This window comes from Cyprinodon variegatus, unplaced genomic scaffold (assembly GCF_000732505.1).
Source record: "Cyprinodon variegatus isolate N-32 unplaced genomic scaffold, C_variegatus-1.0 Scaffold188, whole genome shotgun sequence".
In the NCBI taxonomy this organism is placed as follows: domain Eukaryota; kingdom Metazoa; phylum Chordata; class Actinopteri; order Cyprinodontiformes; family Cyprinodontidae; genus Cyprinodon; species Cyprinodon variegatus.
The window spans coordinates 1,086,985-1,104,619 of NW_015150641.1; the positions used below are offsets into that span (position 1 = coordinate 1,086,985).

At 41.5% G+C, this 17,635-nt stretch overlaps 1 protein-coding gene across 4 annotated transcripts; it reads right to left on the reverse strand.

Annotated features, from left to right (window-relative positions):
- Nucleotides 1-1,850: 1,850 nt before the first annotated feature.
- On the reverse strand, nucleotides 1,851-17,171 carry ncoa6 (nuclear receptor coactivator 6). Of its 4 annotated transcripts, none has more exons than XM_015379266.1 (17): nucleotides 17,071-17,171; nucleotides 14,921-15,237; nucleotides 14,363-14,518; nucleotides 14,154-14,261; nucleotides 11,525-11,647; nucleotides 10,623-11,423; nucleotides 10,393-10,524; nucleotides 8,725-10,003; nucleotides 8,517-8,635; nucleotides 7,688-8,361; nucleotides 7,370-7,597; nucleotides 4,280-7,244; nucleotides 4,142-4,192; nucleotides 3,999-4,029; nucleotides 3,579-3,620; nucleotides 3,221-3,354; nucleotides 1,851-3,136 (listed from the first exon to the last, which is right to left on the reverse strand). In XM_015379266.1, the coding sequence occupies exons 2-17, from the start codon at nucleotides 15,195-15,197 to the stop codon at nucleotides 3,090-3,092; spliced, it is 7,167 nt and encodes a 2,388-aa protein (XP_015234752.1). In that variant the 5' UTR covers nucleotides 15,198-15,237; nucleotides 17,071-17,171; the 3' UTR covers nucleotides 1,851-3,089. The 4 variants fall into 4 exon arrangements, with proteins under 4 accessions (XP_015234752.1, XP_015234751.1, XP_015234750.1 ...); XM_015379265.1 differs by lacking the exon at nucleotides 17,071-17,171 and adding an exon at nucleotides 16,544-16,670 and having other exon boundaries at nucleotides 14,139-14,261; XM_015379264.1 differs by having other exon boundaries at nucleotides 1,852-3,136; nucleotides 14,139-14,261.
- Nucleotides 17,172-17,635: the final 464 nt, after the last annotated feature.

Consider the following 17,635-nt stretch of genomic DNA (forward strand, 5'->3'; position numbering starts at 1 on the left):
TAAACATCCATGAACGCTGGCATTTATTACTACAGCAATGATCCTAGTATTAAACGTGTCAGGGTTTATGGTTTGCATTTCCTAATTTCACAACCACTTCAAGGCAGCTGTACTGATTAAGTTTCCTTTAACCCTTTATAGGACACTCATTGAAATACTAAATCACATTTTCAGGCCAAGAGTGTTTCAATTTAATTCAATTTATTTATATAGCGCCAATTCACAACACATGTCGTGTCAAGGCACTCTACAGTTCACCAGATCATCCAGTCAAATTGATTCAAAGTAATCTATGTAAGAAAAAAGAAAAAAACTAATTGCATCCACTCATTGACTCAAAGGCAATCCCTCACACTAAGAATCAGAATCAGAAATACTTTAATAATCCCAGAGGGAAGTTACTTTTGTTACACGGTCCAGTTACAGTTTTATATAATATATACACACATCCAACTATACAATATAATAAAGATAAAAAATAAGAATAAAAAGAGATAAAATATATACACAATTAGCTCTTCTGTATATATATATATATATATATATATATATATATATATATATATATATGTATGTACGTATATCTATGCATATGTAAAAACTAAATCCAAATAAAGTGAAAATCCAAGTAAAGTGATAAATCCAAGTAAAGTGATTGTTGAGAGACATATTAGCTGTGCAGCTGCCATCGACACCCTTATATATATAGATGTTGGAGATCGGCCTGTTTTTCCATTATAGTCCTGTTTCTCTGACTGTGACTGGCTGGATGTGCTCTTTTCATCCTCTAAGCATGCTTGTAGCGACAGTGGAGAGGAAAAACTCCCTTTTAACAGGAAGACCTCCAGCAGAACAAGGCTCAGTGTGAGCACCTATCTGCCGAGGCCGACCAGGGTTCAAGGAGACAGAAGCAGAGACACAAAAAGCAACTGTAAAAGGCGGCCCGGTCCAGGGAACACACAGCCAGGCAGACGAGCTCCAAGCCAGCTCCCATGTCAGAGGATGAAGAGAGCACATCCAGCCAGTCACAGTCAGAGAAACAGGGCTACAATGGAAAAACAGGCCGATCTCCAACATCTATATATATATATATATATCTAAGGGTGTTGATGGTAGCAGTACAGCTAATATGTCTCTCAATGATGGTGTCACAGCCAAACAGTGTTTATGGAGGAAAGGACAAAAATTACTTTTGTAACATACAAAAACATATATCAAGGTCAATGTAATAACAACAAAGGGCCCTTATAGATTTAGAAAAAATTGTGTGAAAGGAAAATTTTTATTTACATAACTATAGAAAAATTAATGCTGATACAGGCACTTATATTTTTTACTTTTTTTTAACTTGGCTTATTAACTTTTTAACTTATCAATTAGCTCTTTACATTTTTTCTTGTTAACTTTTATTTTTGCAACTTAATTTACAGTAGGTAATAAATCATTTAAGAGCTCATCGAATTGGTCAAAGGCCAAAATAACATGTACAGCCACGTAAAAGTATCTTTGCTGAATGGCTGTATTTAGATCTTGTACTTCTAGACCTGACTGAGGGAGGGGGGGCTTTATTTGTAAGGGTTATGCAAGGAATCAAAAACAGTAACTTGCCCTATTAAAGGTTAACATAAATTAGAGGCAGTCTAAGGTGGACAGGAACCCACTGTGGGTTACTTTGGTCTAAACTTAGTGGTTTTATAAGTGGATTTATAATGCTGATAAAGAAAAATGTTGGATTTTGGCCTTACAAACAGGAAAAACAAAGATAAAAATAAAAGCTTTAAAAAAACAACAACATACTATTTCAAACAAAGCTTGCAATTTTATCAATTTCCTAAAATATTTTCACAGATTTTTTATGCCCATTTCTTAGTTACACAATCTGTAATCATTGTTCCTCTATTTCAGATGTAGTTTTTAGTACATTTAAGTTCATATACAGCATCCTCTTCAGAAGACATTACTTTTTCATAAAAACAGTTGGTGTATGTTAACTGTTAAAGATGTACATAAAAAAAAAGCCTGCAAGGGATTTGGGACCATTTGCATGAATACATTTAATAAAGTAAATTGATAATCACCATGTGATCAATGTTTTTAAAGGCGTCAATCATCTGCAATTGTCAATCCACAGGTGGGAAGCTGTAAGGTTTGGGAGCTAATAAGCTTAACATTTAATAGTCAATAAGACAGGAGTTTAGCTGCCTTTGTGGCTCATAGTTGCATTGAGAGGTGTAGGATAGAATGGATAAGGGCTTTGTCATAAATCCCTGCAGGCTTTACCATGAAGAAGTTGTTGCTGAAATGCATACCTTAGATTTACTGATCTTGCTACGCATGAAAATTTTCTATAGGGTGGCCACGTTAGGTTTTGGAGACTAGTTAAGGAGACTCAATAGACCTGATGAGTTTGGGGTGGAAACATGGCCCGTTCATATAAAAGTCAGATTTTCGGTGCACGTCCTACTAAGAGAAGACAATCAACAGGGCTATAAACTCACTAAAGGGAATTTCCTTTGACTAAAGACAGTATTAAGATCCTCCAGAATTAGCTGGGGATTGTAATTGGTGAGCAGGACTTTTGATTTTCCCCTTTTGAACTCCTTAAACCATCATTAAATCAAGTATAAAAAAACAAATGATGGACAGGATACAATTGTGGATACAGGCATTTCTAATTAAAGACGATAAAAACCACAGAAATCAGGTCCAACATAATCTCTTAAGGTTTAACGAAAAAAAATCACCAGCATGTCATTTCACAGAACAAGCAGTAGAAAATTTTATTCCATTTTACAACTTAATCATACAGTAAATGGTGAGTTCAATTGTCAATCTTCATGATTAATCCAGCATCTTATAGAAAAAAAAAAAGCACATTCACGCAAACTGTATGCACACATTCTAGCTACAATCACACATATAAGCCTCAACAAAACAATAGCTTCTTTTTTGCCATTAAACAATCTGTACATGGTATCCTCCTCTAATGGAACTTTTAAACTCAGCCAGAAAAACTAAAGTCAACTGATTCACAGCAGGAAACAAAAACATTTACAGTACAGTTCACAGGTAAACAACCACTGTTGTGCCTATTTAGACTTCCTTCGTTTGGCTTGGGTTGGGCTTGCTGCCGTTTCTGTAAAAGCAAACAGATTGGTTGGAGAAAACATCACAGTGTTTCATGTAGCATTTACGACATTGACTTCGGACACGATCGAACCTTTAACTGTAGCACTCGTTCCAGGCCTGGCCGATCTCTTCCTCATGCCGCTATCTACTGCTGGCTCCTCCTCCACCTCCTTCTCAGCTCGGGAGCTCCGTCTGCTCGGGCCCTTGGGCTTCTCTACCGCAGCTCTGGGAGAAGAATCACAAAGACAAACAAGGAAAGAAAACAAGACATAAACCCGTTACTAAAAAGCAATCACCTCTCCTTTGCTCAACATTGTAATACCAAAGAAGACTGCTGTTTTTCCTCATCTACCACAGATACTGTCCATCTTCATCCCAACAGCATCCACGACTACGTCGACATGATCACTGCTTCTGTCTTTGCAGCACAACCATGTCAAAATACATACCTTGGGACTATGTTGATGGGCGTCTTTCTTTTCTTTGCCCATCTGTGATAGAAGTGGAAAAACAGCGGTAAACTATCAACTGTGCTGTACAAACAGTTTTACTACCTCACCATATCATGACAATCCCAATGTGGAGATGCAGCCATGTTGTAATGATTCCATTTTCCTTTGATTTGACTTTTGAATATCATATAATCTCATGCTCATCATACATACCAAGCTCCAAGGCCTTTGTTCATCATGTACCCCAATGGCCAACCCCAAAAAACCTCCAAAATGTTTCAATGGAGATAGAAATCCTTAAGAATCTCCCAAGATTGGTTTTGATTTTTGTAAGATTAATGATAAAAACAAACATCTTAGAACCCCCAGCACCCAAAACAAGCAGAGAGGACAGCAACAATAATGTAGGAACCTTACCCCTGCTCAGAACCTGTTGAGACGTCCTCACCTGGTAAACACAGGGGCAAATGTTATTTAAGAAACCAATCAAAAGGTTAAAACAATTGAATTCCCCCTTTAAAAAAAAAGAATATTCTGATAAAGGAAATTAGACTGTTTACCCGTCTTCTCAGTCAAGGCAGGTTCCTGTGAAGCTTCTGGTTGAACAGGTGCTAAAATACGAGTAGAAAGAACATAACTAGCAGTAGTGAAAAATGTCTACATGCCCAAAACACTTTAAACATTTGCTGAGTATGTACCAGGTGTGCTCTGTGTAGCTTCAGCAGGTGCTGTCGCTAATGGCATTGAAGACTCTGCAGCTGGGGCATCTGACTGAATCGCAGGGACTCCGCTGGTAATACCAGAGGGAGAGGAGGTGATGTGGGAAGCCTCACCAGGTCCGCTTGCAGCAACAATTGGAAGAACAGATGTTACAGATGATTGTATGGGAGTGACTGTAGAGAGCAAAGTACTGGAAGAAACCCCAGCACCTACTACAGTCACTATAGGTGCTTGAGAATTTACAGGCGATGGTTGATTTGGGACTGAAGCCGCTGCAGGAGCCTGACCAACTATCTGAGTGGGAACCGTAACTTGGCAGGGGATTTGAGAAGGAACTAAAGATGGATTACTATTTGAACTAACAAGAGTAATATGAGGAGCTTGTCCTTCAGTCTGATTAGCAGGGGAAAGAAATGTCTGCTGTGGGATACCCCCCGTATGCCCTTGTGCAGGTCTTTCTACAGTACTTTGCTGGGAATCGCCTTTGCCTGAAACGGAGACAGTAGCTGATGTAGACATTTTCATTTGGCCAGTAGGAGATGGAGGCACAGGACTCTTTCGAATGGGGTTAACAGCCATAGGACTGGAGCAAGGAGGGGGAGAAGTTAAAGGCGACTGAAAGGAAGTTGATACAGAAGCACCTGGGTGAGGGGCAGGTTGATTGACAGGGAGAGAAGATTTCTGAGAGGAATTTATCTCACTTGGAGTTTCTGGTTTGATACCTCCCTGGTTAAACTGCTGAGGAGTTAAGAGAGTACTAACTGGCCCTGGAGAGGACATGCTAGTGGCTATGTGGACCTGTCCAAGAGAACTCCTATTAGACTGAGGGCTTGTCATTGTAGCCCCAGTGTTCTGTGCCGAACTTGGGGCATGAGAGAGGTGAATGTTTGCAGCAGAGACCTGCAGGGAGCCCACCATGGTGACAGACTGTGACACAACTGTTGAATTGGTAGCCATAGAGGAAGCTGGGACCTGGAAAATTGGGTTAATAAATACAGGCGTAGTGGTAATAAGTTGTGCAGGTCTTGGACCGGAGCTCTGATACCGGATGTCCTGTGGTCTTATATTTTTATTAGGGACAGCAACCATGGTGGATACCATAGATGTAGGCACCTGTGAAGTGGGGGCAGAAGTGATGGGGTTTGAGGTTACAAACACTGTTATCTGGTTGGGAGAAATGTTGCTTGATGAGGTGGGAATCTGAATGACAGACTGAACACTTGTCACAGGTTTTGGACTAGGGCTTGGTTTAGGAGCTGTCGTGGCAGGGTTTACTGTAGAGCTGGCACTAACCGTGGATGCAGAAGTGTTCTGACTGGAAGTAGGCGCACTGGTACTTAGACCGGGACTGGGATTAGTGTTACTACAGACTGAGCTGGAAATAGTAGTTGCTGAATGTACATTTGGATTTAAAAGGCTGGGTAATGGGGTTTGTTTAAGACTGAGGGTACTACTGGAGTTTACAGAAGTGGGAGGGTGTGAGCTTGGAATTGAAGTATGTGGCATGGCAGGGCCACTAGCAGGATTAAGGGCAGATTTAGATATAGCCAGAGTGTTATTAGCTGAGGCAGCTGTAGTAACAACAGATGTTGACTTATCTGCATTCTGAGAATTTCTGGATACAGGCCTGTCTGGATCCAAAGCAGACTTGTGGTTGTCATTCCCTGCTTGCGTTGGCCGCAGAGACACGTTTGGAATATTTGCGTTATCCAGTAACTGGTTAAGAGATGTTGGAGCTGCTCTAAGAGCAGGTGAGACATCCGGGTCCTGTCCAGTTGCTGGGTGTACTGAGGGTCTGTCAACTGTGTTAGCCTGCATATCAACATCTGGTTTGGGAACCTGATGTATTGGCATACGAGGACTTGTTAATCTAGGCGACGATAAATCCCTAAACTGCTGCGTCTGGGCTTGAGGTTGGGTTACCTGTCGCTGCTCAGGTGGCATTGTTCCCTGATTGTCCCTAAATCCATCAACAGGGTTTCCATGAATACTATGGAGGGAGCTCTGGCTCTGCTGTGTCTCTATGCCTCCGCTGACTTGTGAAGGCATAGATACTGGACTTTGAGGTACAGAGGAAGGACTTAGCATCATGGTTTGTCCTTGAGGATTCAGCACCTGCTGCTGGTGAGGAGGGCAGCTCATGGTATTTTTTGTCACCTTTTGCCTTCCTGGACTTGGAGTGGCTGACTTTCGACTTGAGGCCGGACTCGACCTACGACTGTTGCTAGGACTTGCCCTCTTATTCTGGCCACCAGTCTGTTTGTCTTGTTTTGCACCTAAAGCACCAGCACTGCCCCCAGCAGACTGAGGATTATTTGCATTATTTCCTCCTATATTGCCATTATTGTTGTTTCCTGGTAGGGTTAGGCTAGGGGGAGCCTGGCCAATGGCTTTCAGAGTTGTTGGGTTTAGACCTTGCTGGTCAAATCCCCTGTTAAGGTTTGGCTGTCTTGGAGGAAGAGGAATGTTAATTTTGGGAGGAAACAACCCTGCAATGGAGGCATTTAGTCTCTCAGGTGAAAGGTTGATTTCTGAGGGCTCAGTGCTGGGTGGTCGATTAGTTGGAGTGAGAGGATGGTAGGGCCTGGGGCTTGCCCTGTTTGGGGTTTTGGGCCTAGAGCTCTGTGAAGATGTAGGGACACTGGGGAAATGAAGGCCAGGCATGTGGCCCCCTTGCTGAGACTGAGTGGTTAACTGCTGCTGAGGACTGGCCCCAGTATGCTGAGGCATCTGTGCTTGACCAGGACCTTGCTTCATCATTTGAGGGTTGGAACCTTGGCTGGGAACAATCTGCTGAGTCCCATTTCCAGGTTGCACTCCAACTTCTGAGCCACTAGGCCTGTCTTGTTTTGTGTGGGGAGCAGAGGAGACTTCCTCAGACCCACTGGTTTGGGGTCCCTGTGCTGCTTCTGGGTGAGACATTCTTCGTGCAGCTCCCGAAAGCTTAAAATACAACAACAGAGTTAAACAATTTACTTTGCACCTAATCAAAACAAAATCAATTCATTCATCCCGATTTGATAGACAGATATAACATTCATATCAAAAGTGATAATTTAACCCCTTACTTGTGGGTTCACCATTAGGGAAATCCCCCTGGCTTTGTCAGGTGATGGTGGGACACCACCATGGCCTTGAAGGTTGATCATTACAGGCATGTTGCCCTGCTGTGAAACAGGTTGCCTCTGCACCTCTGTTGGATTGCCTATACTCCGGGGAGGCATTTGCCCTCCTGGTGGAATGGGCATGCGATTCTTTGATTGCTCCTGTTGCATCTTTAGCATAATCATCATTTGCTAGAAAGTAAAACAGACAAACTTGAGCAATGAAACAAAGCCCCACCCCCTCCAAAAAAAACAAGTAATGAATGTGTAAAATGACCATACCTGCTGCTGTAAGTTTGGCTGCTGCAACTGCTGCTGTTGCGATTGTTGCTGCTGCTGTTGGAGCTGATGCGGGTGCATCTGAGGTTGGCTTTGACCTTGAGTTTGTGACCCCGGCATTCCTTGCTGTGCTTGAGCATTCTGTATATTAAAGTTTTGTTGTTGTTGTTGTTGTTGTTGCTGCTGCTGCTGCTGTTGTTGCATTTGCTGCTGATGAATTTGATGTTGCCTTTGCTGCTGCAGTAAATGCTGCTGTTGCATTTGCTGCATCTGATGATGTTGCTGCTGCTGCTGTTGTTGTTGTTGTTGCTGCTGTGGTTGATGATGTTGTTGCTGCTGCTGCTGTTGTTGATGATGTTGTTGTTGATGATGTTGCTGTTGGAGCTGCTGCTGCTGCTGTTGTTGGTGAAGCTGCTGCTGCTGTTGTTGGTGAAGCTGCTGCTGCTGTTGTTGTTGATGAAGCTGCTGCTGCTGATGATGTTGCTGCTGCTGCTGTTGGTGAAGTTGTTGTTGCTGCTGTTGCTGAAGCTGCTGCTGTTGTTGATGAAGTTGCTGCTGCTGCTGTTGTTGTTGTTGATGAAGCTGCTGCTGTTGATGATGTTGCTGCTGTTGCTGTTGTATATACTGCATTGGTACCTGTTGCAGAACTCTCTGTTCTCCAGTCTGACTGGGAAAGCCTGCTCAAAAGTAAATGGATCATATTCAGAAATAAACTGAAAAAAAAACCTATAAAACATTCTTTAAAAATCAATTATGTAACATACTAATGCATGACTTAATTATTGTAGTAAATAACTAGCAGCAAACTAAGGTTTTGTTTCCTAAAATTTACCTGCAGGCCTATTAGGAAAATCGGGGAGTTTTTGGCCAGAGCTTTCCAAACCCAAACTCTGTTCCCCACCAAGGCTTGGCAATTCAGCATCTTCCATGCCAACAGTCCCATCAAGACCACTATGAGGAGAAGCACAAAAATGAGCCTTGTGATAAAACAAGTCAATGTTCCACAAAACTGTAACAGAACCATGAATTACAGTTCTTACCCAAGTCCCTCTACTTGTTGTTGTCCATCAGCCTCTTTAGGCTTCTTCTTTCGGGGTGGTTTCTTCTTTTTAGGTTTAGCTGGATTATCCCCACCAGCCCCCTGTTTTCCTCCTGGTCCAAACTGACTAGCTGAGATATCACTCTGCAGCAGATTGACGAGCAGTGGGCTCGTCAATGTAACATCTTTGCTAACAGGAAAGCCAGCTGGCTGTCCACATGCTCCTCCAACTGTCATCTGACCAGGAAACTGCGGGTTAAAGTTCATGTTATGACCTGGAAAGTGTCCATTACCCATCTGCATGTGCTGGGGACCTCCCATCATGCCTTGCTGTTGCTGAGCTTGCATATCAGAGACCATCTGCTGCACACCTAAGTCCCCTGTCCCACTATTTGGATCTCCAATTACATGTGGATGTTGCTGAGCTGCTTGCTGCTGTTGTTGCTGCTGCTGCTGCAACATAGCTTGCTGTTTCTGTTGTTGAAACTGTTGTTGCAGTTGCTGTTGCTGTTGTTGCAGTTGCTGTTGTTGAATAAGATGATGACCAACAGGTAGTCTCATCTGGGGCCCATGCATCCCCATACTTTGATTAGGATTACCAGCTATTGGGACTTGCTGAGGCTGTTGTTGGTTCATCTGTTGATGTTGGAGCTGTTGCTGCAACTGATGCTGTTGTAGCTGCTGCTGCTGAAGCTGAGCCATTTGCTGCTGCTGCTGTGGAGTCATCTGCTGTGGGCCAACCTGGCCCTGGAACGGAGGCATGTTACCTGGCACATTGGGGGAGGGACCGCGCATTATCTGGCCAGGCAGAACCCCAGGAGGAATCTTCCCCCCAAACGCCTGTTTGTTTCCTTGCATCTGATTAGCAACCATTTGTTCCATCATTGAGTTTTGCTGCTGCTGCTGCAGGAGCATGGCCTGATGCCCTTGGCCTCCAACCATCTGACCCTGCCCATGCATCACCCCCTGGCCTTGCTGTGGCATCATTTGCTTAGGTGGGGTCATCCCTCCTCTCTGCCCTTGACCAATGGTCCTTGAAAGGACAGTCTGACCTCCACCCTGGCCTTGAACCATCTGGCTGGGGGAGGAGGACACAGGCTGGGCCTGATGCTGGAGGCTCATCATTTGGGTCTGGAGGCCAGGCTGCTGCTGGCCCATACTAGCACCGGCCGTGGTACCAGGGGTCGGACCTGCCATACTACTTTGACCAGGCATTATATTGGTCTGAACGTGGGGGGGTCCCTGCATCGTATTTGGAGTGGATGCCGCTGGCTGGCCTCCTGATTTAAAAACCGAAAGAAAAAAAGATTTAAAACATTATTTAACTCTCTAAGAAAAAACAAAAAAAAATAAATAAAAAATTCTGCTTTAATATGGAGAATGAAGGCAAAATGGTTGTATCTTAAAACTGTTTATTAGATATCTATATTGAATTGATCATATGCTATTTATTTTAACAGTATTTACTACATAATTGGGAATTTTATATATTTCTTGCTGCTTGACCCTAATTAAATTGGAGAAAAAGGAAAAATCCACAAGAAATGAACATTTCTAAATAGTCTTGTTGAAAAATACTTCACATTAGAACAATATAATACATTTTAACTAATTTCTAACATCATGTTTCTGCAGTGTGTCTCTTTAATTACCCTAAATTAGTTTTTACCTGTATGAGTAATTCCTTGGTTGTTCTGCAGCTGCTGACCTGCTCCACCCACAGGGGTTCCTGTGGTGCCAGCACTCACCTGACCTTGAACAAAGTTTAAGTTTGGAAAGCCCATGGGACGCTTTCCCATCCCTGCAATCAGTGTCAATCAAATTAGTTATTCAAGCAATCTTCATTACCATTTATATCATTATTTTAAAGTAAAAAAAACGCTACCAAGGTTTACTAACCTGGATGAACTTGGGCTCCAGGCTGCCCATGTTGGGGCATTCCCATGAATCCTTGCTGCATGTTACCCTGTTGCCCTAGAGCTGCTCTGCCTGGTGAACCGACACCCTGGGGGAATCCCTGGGGAGTTGTAGGTCGCTGAGCTATCATAGGAGGTGTCCCTGGAGAGCCTTGCTGAAAAGGAGATGAGGACGATCCAGGAGACTTGGCAGTGATGTTGCCCTGTGGTCCAGATGTTGACGGTAGGGGTAATGGTGGTCTGGGTGGTCCGGTGACGGCACCGGGACCAGCCTGTTGGCCTTTAGGTTGTGGAGCAGCAAACTGACCCATTCCTGCCTGCTGTTGCTGCTGTAATTGTCCTTGCCCCATTACATTAAATAATTGCCCAGCTTGCTGGCTGCCAAAGGGATATGGGGGTGGAGGGTGATTGGGGGTCTGAACTGTGGGTAGTGATGGTGGGCGCTGAACCATTTGGTTTTGAGGTGGCGGTTTTCTCCAGGCAGGGCCTCCTTGGGATGCTGGCGGCTGTAGTACACCAGAGGGCAGCTGGTTCCAACCAGGAGGCGCACCCATTTGGCCTTGAGGGTTGAACGGAGGTCGCGGTCCGAGCTGAGAGAGCTGAGCCTGCTGCTGATGTTGCAGTGTACCAGGGTTGAGTGGTCTTGCTGCCTGCAGAGCCTGCATGTGATGTGCGGCTTGAGCAGACATGGGGCCAGAAGCATGTGGAGCACCCTGCTGGTGCTGAAGTTGTTGCTGCTGCTGCTGCTGGACTGACATCACCGGCATCATTGGATCCATCACATCTGAGACAAAGCGGGATATAATCTCTTCATTACTATCATGCATTTTTCAGTAATAAGTTTCCAACAAAAATAATGATATAACAAGAATTAAAGACCCAAACCTGTTTGTAATGGTGGTCTCTGTGCACGAGGATGGATCTGTCCACTGCTGCCTGGTAACATAGGTTGACCCACCATGCCAGGGCCACGTGGAACCATCGATGGGTTCGGCATCCTAACTCCTCCTTGAAGAATAAACAATTATGTTGCAGTTACAGATCCAAACCACAACTTCACTGTTAGGGTATCAGAAAAGATCTGTGTCATGACAGAGCCCGTCCCCCTGAAATCACATCCTAAACCGTGCCCTGCAAAACCTTTATAAACACTAGGAAAACAATCTTTCTTTCTCTCTTCCACGGGTACCATACCATACCAGATGTATTTAGAAAGCCCTTTCAACACCCAGCAGGACCAAAGTGCTATACACAATCATAAGATACAAATAAACATTCATCAATGAAATAAACAGTAAAAAAAAATAAAAAGCAGTAATAAAATAATAAAATAAACACTGATAAAGTCAACATCTCAGATTGTGTTACAAGCAAAGGATAAAAAAAATCTGTCTTAAGAGGAGTTTTAAAATCAGAAAGTGAAGAGGCCTGTCTAATGGCCGAGGAAACGCCATTCTACAGCTTAGGGGCTGCAACAGAAAATGCACACCCCACTCTGAGCCCCTTCAACTCAGCTGATCTAAGGGAGTAAGAGGATGTGTATGGATGAAGCAGCTCAGACAAGTAGGGCGGGGCAAGACCATTAAGAACTTTTAAAGCAAAAAAAAGTATTTAAAATAGAATCCTAAAATGTACTGGCAGCTAATGTAATGAGGCCTAAATAGGCGAAATATGATGAAATTTGGTTGTAGCTGTTAAAAGACCTGCAGCAGCATTTTGTACCATGGAAGCTGGCAAATCCACGAATCACTGATACCCTTATAAATTGCATATAGTAATCCAGCTGACTGGTTACAAAGGCATGGACCACTGTTTCAAAATGCTGATGTGAAAGGTTAGGTTTAACCTTTTGTAGCTTCCTCAAGTTGAGGAAATGTGGTGCAATCTCTGGAACCAGGTTCCATTTTAGGTGGCGAAAGGGACTGCATCCCTCTTGGAAAGAGCTGGGCATTCAATTAACCACAGTCCTGCTGGTACTCTCGTTTATACAACGGATGAGAATTTTTCTTTTTTTTTTCTTTTTCTCCACCTCGAACGACAAAGCTGAGAGCATTGCAAGTGAATCTCTTAAAAGGTCAGTAAGTGCACGGAAGTTAAAGATTCTTCAATATCACCTGTGCTTTATTGGACTGACTTGAGTTTAAAGAGTGGCTGAGGCAGACATACGTTTCAGACTCCAAAATAAATTGTCTCCCCACTCATGGGACAGCAGCAAGTTCAGGATCTTTCCTTATTTAAATGGGTACCTTCCGTGGGCGAGTAGAATTAAGTTAGATGCTGATTTGTTATTAAAATGAACTCCTGAACTATTTACTGAGGATTATGACAAGCATTCAAATTGTGTGTTTTTGACGACACAGCCACTGTTCCCGTCTTCTCATCTCCCTGTGTACCTTTCTTCGGTCCGAGCTCACCTTGTCATATACGCTGCCACCCAAACACGTCTGCGTGTCGGCCATCTTACGGAAGGCAGTTTGGTTTATGGTCGAGCTGTATTTTTATGACCCGGTTTTAGCATGGGCTTACATCTTGTGGTTCCTAGCCTGTTATCCTAACATAGCTGCTAAAGTACCACAGTTAGCCTGCTTGCAGTAGCGCGTTTGAGACCCGCTGGTTAGCCGTTTCTACCTGTGTTTGCTGCCAAGCTATCAGTTGCCATGGCAGCAGGTGTTGCGTTCCCCACATCAGCGCTAATTTTTTATAAAAATCTAAATCCTCTCACATCTAATGCATTAAATATGTTGTTAGTTGTTCATTATTGGATTAAGAGAAACTTAAACGATTTGACTGTTACCACAGACTACTGTCACACATCTGTTTACTATATAACATTTTTTCTGCTAATCTGATGGACAACCCCTAAATGTATCACAACAGCTGAGCTAATAAGCTGAACATTATCAAAGATAATAAATGAGTTCTAAAGAACTCGTTTGAACTCTTATGTTAAATTTATTAGGTTTAATAAAGCACTCCTTTTGGTTCTAATTATTGTTGTCTATGATTATTTATACAGCAGTTACCGGTTTTTTAGAAGAGCCAGATCAACTTTCTTTGAGCAACCTTGATTTGAAAGACATATTAACTAAAACATCCAGTTTTAGTAAACAATATATTCACAATCTGCTCGTAAAATATCACATCACCAACTGTAAATACAGCACCTTGAGTCGCTGAAATCAGCTTTTCCACAGTATTCTAATGCAAACCAATCCTTTTAAGTTTATTTCTTTTCTTCTTTTTTTAAAACACCAAAACTACCCCCCCACACACACACACACACACTTTACAGCCATGTTGTACAACTATTAATCCAACAAAGAAGTGCAGTGTAAGGGCTTAAAAGTATAAAATTGTCTTTAAATAATGTATAATTACACTATGAAATGAGAAGCAAAAAAGTTCAACTTTCATTATTCTTACAAAAAGCTCAAGGGTCCTCTGCAACATTTTGTTTATTACCCTATACATCATCAGTATTCATTAAGTTAAACAATACCTGGTCCAGGCTGACCTGGGAAGCCACCATCCATCCTCATCTGACCGGGTGCACCGATTGGTCCATTAGCTCTTACTTCTTGTCCTCTGTTTGGTCCAACAGCCACATTGATTGCTCCCTCTCCTTAAAATAGAATGTGGAAGAAAACAAGTTATATGTGGATCAAGGCTTTTATTTAGCAACCAAATAAATAATCTTTTTTATGATTATTATACTTCTGTCACCTTCTATTTGCACAGAGAGAATGCCCAGATCTCTGAGCTGCTGCTGGTTGTTCTGGGCCAACAGTCTGAGACGCTCTGCAGCATCTCTGGGAATGTTGAAGGTAACGCGGACACTGTTCCATGGCTCTACATACTGTGGCTGGAGCTTCTCTGAGCCTAAAAGAAAAGAATTCAATGTATTGATAGTGAGATAGCAACATTTAATTCTTTTTATATGGTTGTACTTTCTTCCATCTGTCACAGAAAGACAAATAAGAAGGAAAAAAAGATTGAAGACAGATGGATAGTGTAATTTTCCAAGGTCTATTAGATTTTTCATCAAATCTTGTACAAAATTGTAAAAAAAGAAATGATGCACATCCTACTTTTAAAAAAATCCTAAACATGGTGGCATGAGAAACTTTCTAGAAAATTACAGTTAACTAGTGGGACAAAAAATAAATTTTTTATGTCTTAATTAAATAACTTATAACTTGACTCTTTTATTGTAAGCAGATGAAGATGCTGATCAAAGTAAAACAAAAAATAATAATAATAATATTAAAATAAACAACTAACCCATATCTAGCATGTTGGGTATCCCACTGAGAACAGAGTCAAGTTTCTGTGCAAAGTCGTCATCGTTCATGTTCCCTTGGAAGGCAACAAATACTATGGAGTCTTCATCCTTCGCGCTGGTTCCTTCCATGCCATCTGCATTATCCTCATCGGCTTCAATTGCACTGCTTTTACTGCAACTGTCAGACTCTTCGACTGCATCATCCCCAACACCAGAGTCTCTGTCTGAATCCTGATCAGACTCCATTAGCTCAGTCTTCGGGGATATGCAAGCCATTCTCCCGCTTTTCTAGGAGTGGCGTCTGAACCGTTTTATGCTGCAACCACATGTGATAAAAAAAAATAAAAAACTCAGATTAGAACATGTTACATCGTTCTTATATTATTAAGAGAAACCAAAATATTTCCCCCCCAGCAAGGATCAAAACTATGCCATTTACTAAATACTAAATACAAGCTTAAATAAATACTAAAAAAGTGTCTGATGGTAATCCTAACACGCTAGCTGTAGAGGTAGTTTTGATCACTTTCTGTTCCTCAGAGACTTGCTGGTGGAGTTCCAGGTAATCCACATGTTTTGTGTTTATACATTAGCTTAGACACAGTCACTGTAAGAATGAGGATCCCCGTCAATTCAATTCAGTTTATTTGAATAACAAGTTGGTCTTAGATCTGCTGCTAATCACAACTCAGCTATATCTGATTGAAAGAGAGCTCTTGTTGGATTATTATCTCAAGCTTTGAAGCTGTGCTTCAGTAATAAGCATGATGGTTATTGGTTTAGTCTCCATATCATGGTGATCTGTTCTATTTAGGTAAAAGTCTTAACCTCATATTTCTTCCTATTCACAGACAGTTAGGGCTGTACAATAGTGAAAGTGCAGCGTGGATGAACACTCACTACAGCTGACACAGTCGATAAAATGCAAGCTACCAAAAGGTCCTGCTATGAGTTTGGAGGTGATGCAATAAAATATGAGCAACAGAGAGAATCTTTCTTAATGGTTTTTGGTGCATTAACTACTGAGGAAAGTCGAATAGTTCCCCAGAGGAAAATTACTATTTATCAAAACTATGACCATAGCAGTATGCTTTAAAACTGCACAGCGCAAATTGCATAGCAGAAAATAAGAGAGCAGCAGCTCTCTGCTAATCTGTGCTCCACACACCAACAGAAAACTTTTCTCACACTTTCTGCAGCATGCTATAAAAAGAAAACTTGAAACCATTGGAATGGCATAAAGCCATCAAAGCTTTGATAAACCACTATTTACCTAGCCACTGTATAAATCAAATCACAAAGGATAAATCTAAATTAAAAAAATACAAATATTGGCCTAATCAATAGGGCAAACTTCATACCAGCAAAAATATAAAATTAAAACTTAATTACAAGACAAACTGAAAATTTGGCCTCATGTCATTTTAACAAATGCGTCGTAGTGAGTATAAACTGTGTACAAATACATCGCTATTATGGCATTAGCCTTATTGGGAATACGAAACATTTGTGGCATTTAAAATGTTAAAGATGTTGTTTCATTTAGGTGCTGGTTCTTACATTAACAATGGCAGAAAACCCATAAAATGACGTTATGACTGTGCAGCACACACTAAACACACCTGTAGGTCACATCCATTTGACCGGTGATGTTCAGTCTGTCAAAAGAGTCCAATCTCCAGTTTGAGTGGGTTTCGTATCGCTGTTAATTCCAGTGTAATCAGAATCACCGTGTGCTATTATCAAATGGCTATAAACAATCACTTTAACCCGGTCCGATTTGATTAAATGGTAGTGGGCCGAGCAGGACTGTGGGCCTTTACGCAAATATAAGCCAACGAAATTCTAACGCACAGTTTCCTGGTCCTTAAAACGATTCAACCCAAAATGCAGGCATTACATTCACTCGAAATTCATACGTGTGGCGTGTTACTGTACGGAAAAAAAAAACATGAAATGCATAGCAAAACTGTTTTTACAAGCTTATCTGTAAACTAAAGCTAATTCCAACTAGCTAACCGTAGCTGCGTTAGTAAGCTAGTAGAGAAAGTAGCTCACGACAAATGCACCCAAGCACACCGTTTTGGCAAATAAAGTCTCTTATTTTCTTTTTATAATTTTTGCATTTAATAACAGCGAAAACCCTTACCATACATATTCGCCTGGAAATGTTTAACCAGAGGAAATCTGCTTGCTAGGAAGGCTAACAAAACATGATTCTTATTAGCGCTGTAGCAGAAAGACTTCCGGTTACTTACCAAAATAAAAGTTCATATCAGGAAGAAGAACAAGCAACGGCGTAACATTTTTATTTAATTCCACCATCAGACGTCAAGGTCTTTTTTTTCTTCTTTTTTTAATTCATTTTTGAATAACATTTTCTGGATTGATTTCAGTGGTTTACCATACATATCAATAGTTTTTGCCAGATGCTGTATGTTTGATTTCAAATTATTTGATTTCAAACCTGTTAAATATTACCTACAGAAGAGGATTAGGGCTACTGGGGAAAAAAAAAAAAAGTTAACTGATTTTTAAATATTATTTCAGTCTAATATGGGAAAAAAGTCAGAATTCTTCTAAACCTTCCAACCAATCATATTTTTCAATTTCTTCAGTACAATGTGGTTTGTACCTTGCTGTAACTGTTGTCATGTTCACACTGCTCAGATAATATATATATATATATATATATATATATATATATATATATA